Consider the following 12,545-nt stretch of genomic DNA (forward strand, 5'->3'; position numbering starts at 1 on the left):
AGCGTTAGCTAGATTCCTACAATGTAATGATCTTTTCTTATGCTGTATAAAGATAATTGTATAATCTTTAGTTTGTGGGACTTTTCCTTTGTCGATGCTATAGAAACATACTCTATGTGAGATTTATAGCTGGATTTTACTCTTTCTCCCAGTAGTGAATGGGTATGATGTCACTTGGCAAGGGCAATAAATATACTACACTCTAGGAGCTATATTCAAGTCCAATTTCATGTCCACACAAAGCTCTTAATTACTGCAGATAGGGCCGTAAGGGCCATTTCTCTTCCAAGAAAAACAGTGAAACTACTGTGACATTTTGCCAAAGATTTTCAACACATTTCTAAATAGTCTAGAGAGCAGCAATTTAACACTGTATACATATCAACATATTTCCCATATTTCTGTACATCATCGTCATCATAGGATTAGGTGGAGTGCAGTGTTTTGGAGGACCAGTCAGACAAGTTCAAGGAGAATATTAAACATATTTAGTATGAAATTGACACCACACTGATGTGTTTTTGGCTCATTACAATTTGTAAGCATGGATTACAACATTTCGCTCTTCTGGTTCCCCTGAATGTGAAACATCCAAGTGGAACGCACTGTTAGTCTCTCCCTCCGGGACAATTTTAGCTCTGAAATGTTGTTAAATTGAGATGCCCATTTGATATCACTATGATGGCAGAGAATGCCGGCGATGCCACTCCTGTTATTTTTACAGAGTTCAACTGGATCACACATTGTGGGGGACAAAGCGGCACGGATACTATGACCGTTTAAAGATCAGCAAAGTATTATTAATCTACTCTTTGTGTGTACAGTTTAGCTAATTGCTCGACTCAAGAAAGTCCCCTGATTTTTAAGATTCCTTAAGGATATTGTTATATTTCATCTTTGATATTTTGTTACGTAAATCCTGTTGCTTTCTAAATCCACCATCTACCAGTCCAGTTATGTTTCTGGAATACATATTGTTGGAATTACCTGACACTGAACTGACTGAACTTTAAAACACAGGAGACTATGAGTGGGAAGAGAACGGAAGACCTCTAATAGGAGTGACAGAGGGTGGATCAACAACGTTTAATATAGAGCCAGTGAGGTATTTTGAGACCTGCATTTCAATGGTGAAAATACCTCCCTAGACAGTAATACAAACTACGATGCTCAAAAATGCAGACTGAGGAATAGATTGGCTTGGATGTAGAAATGTGGCATCAGCCTGAATTGAACAGTCCAAAAATCATGGTATCTGTAACACAAAAAGAAATTCTTGTCTGAAATACAAATATGGTACATCCAACAATTTGAGCTTTGAATAGACCCAAATGAGCGTATGGAAAAGCAACATTCACCCTCCAGCCAATCCAAATCCATAGTACAGATCGGTACAGGCCCAGTGGTTTCCAATGTGGATTTGGGCAACAAATGTTACATTTCATAACAGACTGAAACTGTCAGTGCTTTATAACAGTCAGTAGAATTGGGGACTTGAAATATGAATATTTGAGGGCCAGAGCAGCACAGGCCCAACAGCTATCACCTTTTTAATCTTTTAAGAAAAACACAGCCAACACACTCTTAATTTACATTCAAAACATGCTCTTTTGTCTGCAATTAACTTTTGACTTGTGAACATGGTGTCATTTGGCCTTGTTCAAAGCACTTTACTTTGGCTCCCCTCGTCATTACGTGGACTTAAAAAATGTTGCTGACTCTCAGCATCCACTGCTTGTTGTCACATTCATTTAGATCTATAAACCCCTCTGAGGGATGTGTCTCCAATGGCCTAACATGAATGTCTGGCTGCATTACCAGATGTTGAAAAGTGAATCAGGGTCCGCAGCTACTTCACTGCTCTTTCTGCAACGTCTTGGCCCAGTCTCATGAAATACTTCACTTTTCACAAAGAGCCAGTGGAAATGTGCACAAAGGGCTAAAAGCACAGTTGCATAAGATTGCATTGTAAAAGTGTTCTGTCACAATAAGATGACCGAAGAAACATGCTGTGCTGCGCTTCACAATGAAGACCAAGCAATGAGAAAAGCCGCAATTGCAACCTTGAGAAGCAACCCACCACTGAGAAGCACTGGAGAATGAATGTGCATGATAACAATTTGTAAACGACGGATATGAAAATGGCGATAGGACCGTACACAGATTGAAGCTCTCATTAACAGAAACTTTGTGTTTTAATATCTTCCTGCATAATTACGAACTTCAGCTTACAGTACAAGTCTTGCTGTTCAGTTTTATTAAGGATATATGAAACTATAGCAGCATATAAATGTCGTGACACTTCACACTCTAAGGCCTTCTAGTTTGAGGGAAGTAGCATTGCATTAACAGCAGTGTAAACTGTGAGTGACACATAGCTGTTGTACATTAAAGCTGGCAGTAATGAAGGTGAGGCTAGTTATGTACCACCATCAATTACTGTCATCTCGAGCCTTCATTACAACAGAACAGATTGTTTTTTCAGATCAGTAAAGCTTCAGTTTGCAAACTGAGACTAAGCAGCAACCAGGGAAAACACATTTACCTTTGTTTAAGGTACAGATGATATAAGTAGTTTTAACTAATAAATCCATGATTTTGAATGCGTATCACACATCACTGCACAGCAGTGCAATACTATTGACACTGGATATGACTACTTTCAAAGTCATGATGTCAAAAATCATTTCATCCTCTTTCATGACGATCATCAGGTGAACGGTAGAATTTCAGCATTCACATTGAATGCGCACTTTAATGTATTTGATTGGCCTGCACAGTGCCTTGCTTAAAAACTTCAGCCAGATTCAACATTTTCAACAACTTTTGCCACAGTAGCCAAATTGAAAAGAATGAGGGTTTAAAAAAAACACTTTTTTTTACGCAGAGCTCTTGGCTGTCTAAAAATGGCTAAGGACAATAGCTTGAAGCTTTCGGTGTAGCACTGCAGAAAAAAATGAAACGAGGAACCAGAGGTAGAAATGACAAAGTTGTCCATAGGGCAACTCAGACAGAATGTCTTAGACCCTTTACGGTCAAACTGTATGGAAAATCCATATGAAGCTTAATTGTTGTGTCCGTTTTCTCCCAAGAACCTGCCAAAATTCAGCTCTGCAGCGAGTATGCCGCAACTTGAACTGAAAGTCCTTGCTTGTTCTTGTGTTTGCGGTGCATTTGGGTTCACAGTGTGATTGTCTGTCCTTTTTCGAGTAGGAACTTTTTTCATAAGCTCCCTCTGACTTTCTGTTAGTTTGTTAGAGTTGCACTAACTAGCAGCAACTGTCATTTGTATTTTCAATGATTCATTTCAGTACCATACAATGTCTGGATATCATTTTAAATGATACAGTGTCAGTGTTTTTACAATATCTCAAAACAGATCCCTCTTTTCTTTCTTTCTCTCTCTCCAGGCTAAATATTACTATTATCATCAACTTGAGCTACGTATGTCATGTGCTCAAACAGTCTTTACATATTGTAAAACAAGCAGACATTACTTAATATCTCTGCCTCAACGAAGGGTGCGTTAACAGAAAATATAATATTCAGCCATTTTGTATCAAAGATCCAAAGTTTGTATTAAAAAAGCTCAATAAATTGTTCTTAGAAACACTAATTAAAGCAGCACACAATCAGTAACTGGGCCTAATTTCCAGTTTAGCATCAAGGTCTGTGAAGTCTCTGCTTCAGGAAGTTTCAAAGGAGGAGCCAGGGGGTAATACAGTAAAGAGATCCCAATTATTATTTATCCCATAATAAAATGCAGTCATTAGCGCACAGATTAATGAGTCAGTGGTGACTTTGATTGGTCAGGTCTCCTCATTAGGTTATGTCCAGCCAATCTGGTCGCTTGTGGGGCTTGCAGGTGTGAACGTCCACCACGTCCTCGCAGTCTTTGCACTCCACGGCGCAGCACCACTTGAATTTGCACTCGCACTTGGTGACACGCTTGACACGCATAGTGTCATAGCCCCGCCCACAGCACATGACCTCACAGCCGTCTGTGCCTCTGGAGGACTTGTTGCACACTCTGCCTGCTGTCCCCAAGGAGCCTGTAAAGAAATGTTCTTGTCAGTTATATTTATGATTTTTTTTGTATTCTTAAAAAATGTTTGTAAAAACTTTTACAAAAGACAAACTATGATAACATTCTTCTTATCTTATTTATTTATACTAATTTATTTTAAATAAATGTTAACCAACAATTTCACTTAAACTTAACCCCCTCAAAACTAATTAAGCAAACATAAGAAAATATGATATGTTGAATAAATGAAATCACTATTAGGGTAGGTTTTTTTTGTTTTGTTTTTTTATGAAAACTTTTTTTGTTACATGACAAAGATTTAAAATTCTGTAGGATAGCATTGCTTTCACAAAACAGTACAAGAGCTGAGATCCTCTAAATGTTCACTAGCTACTTGGAAACTTTGTGTGTCCTCTGTCTGGTATTGGTTGGATACTGTGCTGTTGGTCTGAAAACGGATGCATGCTGCTGCTGGAAATAAGGTTGATAATAGGTAATAGGTAGGAGTGACATGCACCCTATCACCTCAACTTAATTCCATTTTGGAAAACCTCAAGTGACGACATACTGTGGATGTCCACAACCCCTTTTGGCACTTGACCACTCATGCTGAAAACTGAAACTATTTTTCCAAAATAAAATATCACTTTTCCCACACTTGGTAAGGCAGGGTAGCAGGGTATTTGCTTCCAGACACGCTGACAGAAGAGACCTAAACACAAAGGTGGCCATGTACTCAGGTGTAAGATCTAAGCCTAAGATCAGATGCCACATCTAATGACAGAGAATCGCTGAAGTAAAGCAAAAAGGATAAGAGAAGATATTCCCCTCAGGCTCTAGGGAGTGGAGCTTAATACTGACCAAAGGAAGGATTTGAAAAATAAGCCTGCATGTATCCTTAGGCTGTGCATTCCTATACAATGGAGATTAGTGGCGAGGAGGGTCATAAGCTTATTTTAAGATCGCCTTTTAACAAGGAAAGCCAGCCTTTCCTTGGCGTGAGCACACCTTCGCTACTGCTCAGTTGTCAAGCTGCAACCAAGCTAACAGCAAAGAGGAGTGGGAGAAGTTCATACCATAATGTCCCCTCCACATGTGCACTGTGCTATATCTTACCTAACCTATTAACAGTGAGTTAGTGAACTCCTTCACGCTCTATTGAAGGGGTTGGATTGGAGGAGAGTGACAGAGTTTAACAAAGCAAAGCAAACACCAGGAATTAAATGAGATGTTAAAGGTCAAATCGTTGAACTTTAAGCTGTGGAGGAATGCAAGCCTTCAGTGGACAGGTCTCTGATTCTCAAAGATTTTGAAAAACTGACAAAGGACTAACTACCTGTTTAACTTGTCTCATAACAATATACTCAAACAATAATCAAAATTATTAAATTAACACAGGCTAAAATAATGACATATTCCACATACTAAGAATGTCCGGATCGGAGTCCTTTTTTCAATATTGGGTATCTACAGAGTCTGAATCTTTTTGTTTACCTAAATGCTCATTAAATATGTATCTGACAAATTGAAAAAACATCTGTAATAAATCTAACTTTATTTTTTTACTAGCTTCTTGATCCAAATACTGAAAGTCGTGATTCATATTGTTCAAAACTAACGTTTAGCTTAAACTATTCATATGATATGAAATGAAAGTTGGAGAATGCAACTCCTGAAAATGATGCGGTGGTGAATAAGGAAGACATATCACTCTGTTCTTCCGTCACAAAGGATCTTCAGCGAGGAACAGGCAGCAGCTTGCAGAGAGCTCTAATCAGACAACAGCCAAGTTTAAATTTTTACACCATACAATACGAATTGTTTTTAATGTTCATAGCTAGGTGTGACCTGGGACATCATGTGTTAAGAGAGGTTGTCATTGGGCCAACATTTGGGCCACAAGCCAAATGCTGATGACCTTTAGTGTATTTGGGTGGTGGCAGAATTGTTGTAGTAATCTCAAAGTAGAGCTCGATCAATCAATTAAAAAATTAATACGGGCAGATACATATTTGTTAAATGGCTGAAAAAATAGGAATATTTTGTGGTGTGTGTGATTGGGGAACTTTCCCTCATGATTCAAAGTGAAAAAGAGCATGGACCAGTTATAGCCATCCTTTGTCTACAGTCTTTATGTCCCTCTATTTATCTGTGTACATCTAAACTATAAATACAAATGTTCACTCTTTGCAAAGAGCCCATAAAGACCCAATCACCCCTCTTAGTGACAAATTGATTCTTCATTTGTTCACTCACCTGCTGTGCGGTCCATGAGACAGTAATCTGGCGAGTTCTCGACATACACCAACTCGTTCTTGGTGCTTCCCTTGAAGTCCTTGTCAGCCACCATGAAACCGGTCCCGTCCTGGTTCATGGTCACCTCGGTGGCTGTGTTGTACTTCTTCCGAAGGTAGTCTCCAGTCCGCCTGAAGTCGGACATGGCCAGCCAGCAGGTTCTCAGAGAACAGGAGCCACTGACCCCGTGACACTTGCACTCCAGCTTCATAAAGCGCTTCACTGCCTAAAGCGGAGGTCAAAGGTGACAGGGTGTTAAGCCTGTGATGTTGCCCATGGCATGATGTAGGCGTGATCCGCCCTGCTAGCATAGTTGCTAGCTAAATAATATGCACTCTTACTGGATTTGCCTTTAATTTTTGTTCCTCAAGAGACTGTGAAACAACCATCTTGTCAGTGGAGAACCTAAAACTAAATCTACTGATAAAACCAAATTCATAATGTAATGCTGTGTGGGATATTTGATCCCACTCTGTGGCCTGTTGCCAGGAGTGATGCCTTTTCAAAAACCCAGAAGGATATTTTACTCATGTCTCACTTTACTCAACGCTTGAGATTATTGGTGGGATACATTGAAAAAATTTTCTGTCATTGTATATTTAATTTTATTGCAATATTAATATATGTTGTGAAATAGTACATTTTGTGGAAATTGATAAGATTGAAGCTGCAATAATTAGTCGATTGACTGATAGTTAATAAAACTCTGCTTGGAAAATGGCTTAATCGGTTAACAAAAGTTGCAAACTGATTATCTTTAAATTTTAAACTGTTAGTTGGACAAAACAAGACACTTAAATACATTATTAAGAGATTGTAATGGGCATTTTTCATTGTTTTTCTGAGGTTTTGTACACCAATTGATTCAAGATCATTGATTAATTGAGAAAAATAATTGACGGATTCATAGGTCATGAAAATAATCGTTAGTTGCAGCCCTTATTGAGATATAGATAAAACAACCTGTTTGGAATGTCTATTTTTGTCTAATCCAGTAAAATAAATTCCTGACAAAAGACAACTGACTAGCGTTTCCCAGAGCTTTCAGCAAGTTCTCAGTCTTCATCAACGCAATGAGCTGTAACACTAATTACTAGGCCCACATACTCTTAACTCCATTAGCGAAGTCCAAGATCCTTAATGCCTAAGTGGCTATAAAGTTTCATTTGCAAGATTGCTACCATAAATGATCTAAAACAAACAAAACAGGGATTGCCCAAGCCTACTTGAAATAAAATGTTATGTTTGAATGCATAAATAAGTGATCTTTGTCTCATCATAGTCTCTTAAGTCAGCTGCAACACTGGAGTAGTACTAAAGCTTGAGTAGTAACATTAAAGGTGCTGCTCACCATACGACCGCACCGGTTGTTGTGAAGGTTCATCAGTGCACGAGCATCTTTCACCATCCTCTCTCGAGCATCTACGAAGGCCTTGGCAAATTTTATGCCGTAGTTGATGTTGTCGCTACATCCGCCCCAGTCGAAATTGCCTCTGTCATCGCTGGCTCGCCCTCGTTTATGGCTGTCACAGTTGCAGATCTTTAGCTCCCCCTGACTGCAGGCCCTGGTAATGGCATAGACCACTCCTGCTGAAGAGATGGCATACACGAACGCTGCCTCGCGGCTGCCTGGGCACACAGGAAAGACAGGTGTTGCAATTAAATCTATCAGAAAATAATGTAGTATTGTCAATGGAAAATAGTTTTCACTGCTACTTTTCTGTGATAAATGGCTGTGTTGTAAACGTTGTTTGAAACCACACCACAATTGTTTTACTAGTCTTCTTTGGTAAGATTCACACTGTTCTTCTAGTGCCACTGTATTACTGCTCAGTAAAGCAGCCTTTCTCCAGTATATTCCAGGCAGCAGGAGCACAGAATCAGTCCATTTATGGTGGATGGTCGAGACAGAGGTAGCAGCACGTCAGCTATAACATCACACTCCAGCCGACTCTCCTTTCACCTTTTTAATTTGCACAGATGGCAGCTTTCTCAGTCACTGGGTTGTGTTTTCATTTCTGACAAGAGGAGATTTTGAGGGTTATTTGGTCTGGCTTTCCCACACACCTCCCGTCCTCATTCCTGCTCACGCAATGAAGCAGAACACAGGCGATATGTCAGGGAGTAAAGCTTTGTCTGGCTGCCAGAAACATCTACCCAAATATTTACATCTCCTATTACTGTTTATACATCACCAGTGTGGTGATCTGCTACTTGTTTTCAGAGAATATCCACTTTCCCAATCTTCCCTCATTCTGGAGAAGGTAAAAGAAAAACCCACAACACTTTCTCTTTCTATTTGTATTCTAGGACAAAGTTGATTTAATAAGACACCTATTAATTCTCTGCTTATCTGGTAACAGCGGAGACATTTACGAGGATGATTAACTCGAGTGCAGCTGACGTAAACAACCACTGTCACGCACAGACAAAGAACCACACAGATAGAAAGCCCACATGTGCAGACTCACTTCGCAGCATCACCCTGCCAAACACAGTGTGGTCCCGGTCCAGCGTGCTGCAGTTCCAGCGGTGGTGTCTGAACTGGTGCTGGCACTCTTTTATCCACTCTTTGGCTCCCTCACCGATGGACTGCATCAGGTCTGGGTGTCGCTGGCACAGCTGCCGCTGCTTGTTCACCAGGCCGGGAATGTTGTCGCAGATCACCCGAGCTCCCAGCGCTCCGATGTACCTGCAGGCACAGATCCAACACAGTGTTCATGATAAGTTAAAGGGGCACTTCACCAACTTTACACATAAAGTTTGTCATCATGAGGGACTACCACTTAGTCTGGGTAAAGTTTAGTATATTGTCTTTTGTGGCTCTGCAGGAACTTTGCCAAATCAGAGAAAATAACCCTTGATGTCGTCAGGGTCTTATGTGGCATTCATGCAATGTCAGCAGAACAGACACAACGGGAAAACAAACACAGTTTGACATTTTGGTTATTATGCTTATTCAAAAGCACACTCATTAAAACATAATATTTTGTACGTACGTAAGTATAAAAATTTGTTATTACTTAATGGGGGTGAGGGGGTTATAAACTGGACTATCTTGGTTGTGACCAGTTGCCCAGTTCCCCTTGTTTCCAGTCTTTATACTAAGCTAAGTTAGCTAGCTGCTGTTTGTAGATTCATATTTTGTGTGCATTCAAAAGAATGGCTTCAATCTTACCAAACTATACGGACAAGAAAGCAAATAAGCCAAAGTATTTCCCAAAAATGTTGCTAGATTGTTTCCTACTAGTGGTTGTGCCCATTTTTTATTTAATTTTTTTTTATAGCCTTCATTGCGTCCATACCCCTTGTCAGCTTGAGGTGTAGATCTTCTGGATGTAGAGGAGATTATTAAATTCCTCACGTTCAGTGAAAAGCACCTCTTTCCCTGTGACAGGCCTTTGCCTCCTGCTCTATTCAGACATAATCCCTTACTTTGTAACAACTCATAGAAGAGCAGATCACATGGTGGTGGTGTAGTGACACAGGGGGGGGGCCTCTTATCAACAGGACATAAGGACAGTCATCTACAGTGCTACAGTGTAAGTGACCGCCCAGGCCTCTGCCTCACAGACCAACCATATGATGCACCACCCCCCCCCACCCCCCAAGCTTGCACGCTCCACTCTCCATCCGGATATCATTATAGTCTCTAATCGTTGCCACATTTGTGTCGCCTGGCCACTGAGACAGAAAAGGGCGTAGCAGGCAGTTTCCACTCCCGTTATGGCTGTCCAAGTCCCGTTCTAACTGCAACTATCTGCCTGTAAAGTAAAGCAGAGCAGAAGCACTACTTGTTTGTATGTTGTACATACCGGCTGTGCCAAAAGACCCCTTGACTGTCTCCAAGAGGACACACACATAGAGAGAGGGAATGGGGTCCTGTGCAGCAGGACACATGGTGCTCATCTGAATTATCGCACTGGTTAAAAATAGGCCCTAACAATACAAACCAGGATTAAATAAGTATGAATCATCTGGACGCAGAGCTTCCAAGCATCTCCTGCTCTGTGTCTCTCTCTCTTTCTCTGGTCTTTCTCAGCAATTTAATCAGTTTTTGCATAAGACAGCAAAGGGATTACACAGTTTTGGCTCTCTTGGGAAATTACAATTCATAAAATTATTTACAAAGGGTGCATTTTTAATCTAAATCCATCTGTAAAACAGAGTCTAATTGTTGTGGAGTGCAGGGCCATAATTCAAACATTCAGGAAGAAAATGTAGAATTAGGTCTGCTTCACTGTGGTTAGTTAAATAGAAAGTACACATCAAATACAATTTCTGTAAGTGTGACCTGACACGTGTGACTATTTCAGGTGGGTGATATGAGGGGGGGCGCTTGTACCCCTGCATATTTTCTTCCCCCTCCTGAGCATTTCAAACCTCAAGAGAAATCATCAAGGGGCATTTATTCATGCACCAGCGCCTGCACCTGCCACTTACTCTGGGCAAGATGGATGGATAGGGGAGATTCCCCCCAATACCATTAATCTTCATAAACACAGGACACATTGCATTGATGTTGTTTTTATTTTTTTATATAATTAACTTCAGCACAAAAATTCCCAGGCAGAGGTGAACTAAGATGAAAGAGTCCCATTGCCACATTTTTTTTTTAAGTATGGAGATAAACCAAGTTGTTTTCTCTAGGTTTGGCAAAAAAAACATAATCAATAGAATGACATCATCCAGATGAACGTTTTAGATCAAATAAGCAGAAGAAATCTTTTATCTTTTTGTTGTCTTTTTCACCAAAGCATTTCCCACCTTTATACCTGACAGAGGAAAACATAACAGTAAATGAGTTAACTTCAGTGAAAAATTTAGGTTTTGGTTTAGTCATGTTTGCATCAGAACTTTTTTTAATAGCCTATATATTTGTAACTTTACAGCTATTCGTTTTGTGTCTATCTAATTAACTAATACATCAATCAAAATAGTTTTTAAAGTAAATAAAATTAAGTTATTGATCTAAATGTCAGCAAAAGCACGGCAGAGATCTCACTCACCACCACGATGAATCCACTCTAGGTGTGAAAATGAGCAGGAGCAAAATAAAATAGAAGTATATTTTAGAGGTGGTTTTTCTGATCCCCATAGCCGTGCTGCGGTCTGATAAACTCCGAGATTTCAACAGACAAAACATGTTTCTTCCTTTTCATGTGTTGGCAAAAGCTGCACAATCAGCTGTGAAAGTCCTTGTTGATTGCCCGCCGTCCATCATTGGGGAACTTTAAGAATTTAAAAAAGAGGACATGTGGTTTTAAACTCCATCAGTTAACCGCTGCTAGTTTAATAATGCCATGCAGATTTTCTGTCAGTACATCCATAATCTTCATTGGCGTCGGAGATTGTAATTAATGAGTGAGCCCTCCGTCTCAGATGCCTCTAACATTCTTGTATAAATTCACCTTTTCTCCTCAGCGCACCGAAATTCATGTCACTAAAAGCTGTTTCAAAGCACAACATCCGCGGCGGTAACATAGCAGCGGGAAAAGTCGCTTAAATCAGATACGAGTCGAACGGAGGAACTATTTCCGAGAATGGGAGAGAAACTGTGCGCACCTTTCCTCCTGAAGCCGCGGGAATGAAGATGCGCACCGAAACGCGCAGCGCTCTGCTGCGGTGCGTCAGCTGTCCCTCCACCCCCACCCCTTTGTCAGGAAATTACAAACAGCGGTATGTGGACCAACAGAGGGAGATGCGTAGGCTACAATATATATTTAGTTTGATGGAAAGCAGATAGGCTACCTGCCGCATCCAACGTTTTACCACTTCAGAAGAACAACCATTAAAACACAACCCTGCACAATACTGTAATAGTAACGATTCCATTTGGGGAAGTGAGAATGTGACTGCACTAAACTATCATGTCACAGTATATCTAGTAGCAATGTGCAATATTTCCCCATGGACCTGTTGGCCTGTGGTCAGTTTATTATGAGTAGTTCTCAAAAATTAAACATTCTAAAGAAATTTGTCTAAAAGCGTTTTGGGTTAATTTCTTCACTAAAACCACCTTTTTCAAAATGAACATTTACAGCCTCTGAGTTTAAAAACATTAAGGACTGTGTTACAACACACCTAATTTTTTGAAGCTATGCAACTGAACCGCAAAGCCTCCTGTGGCAACCATGTTAAATATATAATTTATTCACAAAGATTATTAAAAATAGTCGGGCCAGTTTTATTTATATAGCCCAATATCCTAAATCCCCACCCC

At 40.1% G+C, this 12,545-nt stretch overlaps 2 protein-coding genes across 9 annotated transcripts in view; one reads left to right on the plus strand and one right to left on the minus strand.

The window, feature by feature from the left end:
- LOC123956317 (potassium voltage-gated channel subfamily D member 3-like) overlaps positions 1-12,545 on the plus strand; it is a 158,257-nt gene that overhangs the window by 3,088 nt on the left and 142,624 nt on the right. The gene's annotated exons all lie outside the window — the stretch shown is intronic.
- Positions 2,177-11,902, minus strand: LOC123956321 (protein Wnt-2b-like). Of its 4 annotated transcripts, none has more exons than XM_046028428.1 (6): positions 11,734-11,902; positions 11,332-11,553; positions 8,794-9,014; positions 7,674-7,951; positions 6,284-6,548; positions 2,177-4,052 (listed from the first exon to the last, which is right to left on the minus strand). In XM_046028428.1, exons 2-6 carry the CDS (start codon positions 11,466-11,468, stop codon positions 3,823-3,825), a joined length of 1,131 nt encoding a protein of 376 aa, XP_045884384.1. In that variant the 5' UTR covers positions 11,469-11,553; positions 11,734-11,902; the 3' UTR covers positions 2,177-3,822. The 4 variants fall into 4 exon arrangements, with proteins under 4 accessions (XP_045884384.1, XP_045884383.1, XP_045884386.1 ...); XM_046028427.1 differs by having other exon boundaries at positions 11,647-11,902; XM_046028430.1 differs by lacking the exon at positions 11,332-11,553.

The sequence above is a fragment of the Micropterus dolomieu genome, linkage group LG18 (assembly GCF_021292245.1).
Source record: "Micropterus dolomieu isolate WLL.071019.BEF.003 ecotype Adirondacks linkage group LG18, ASM2129224v1, whole genome shotgun sequence".
NCBI lineage: Eukaryota > Metazoa > Chordata > Actinopteri > Centrarchiformes > Centrarchidae > Micropterus > Micropterus dolomieu.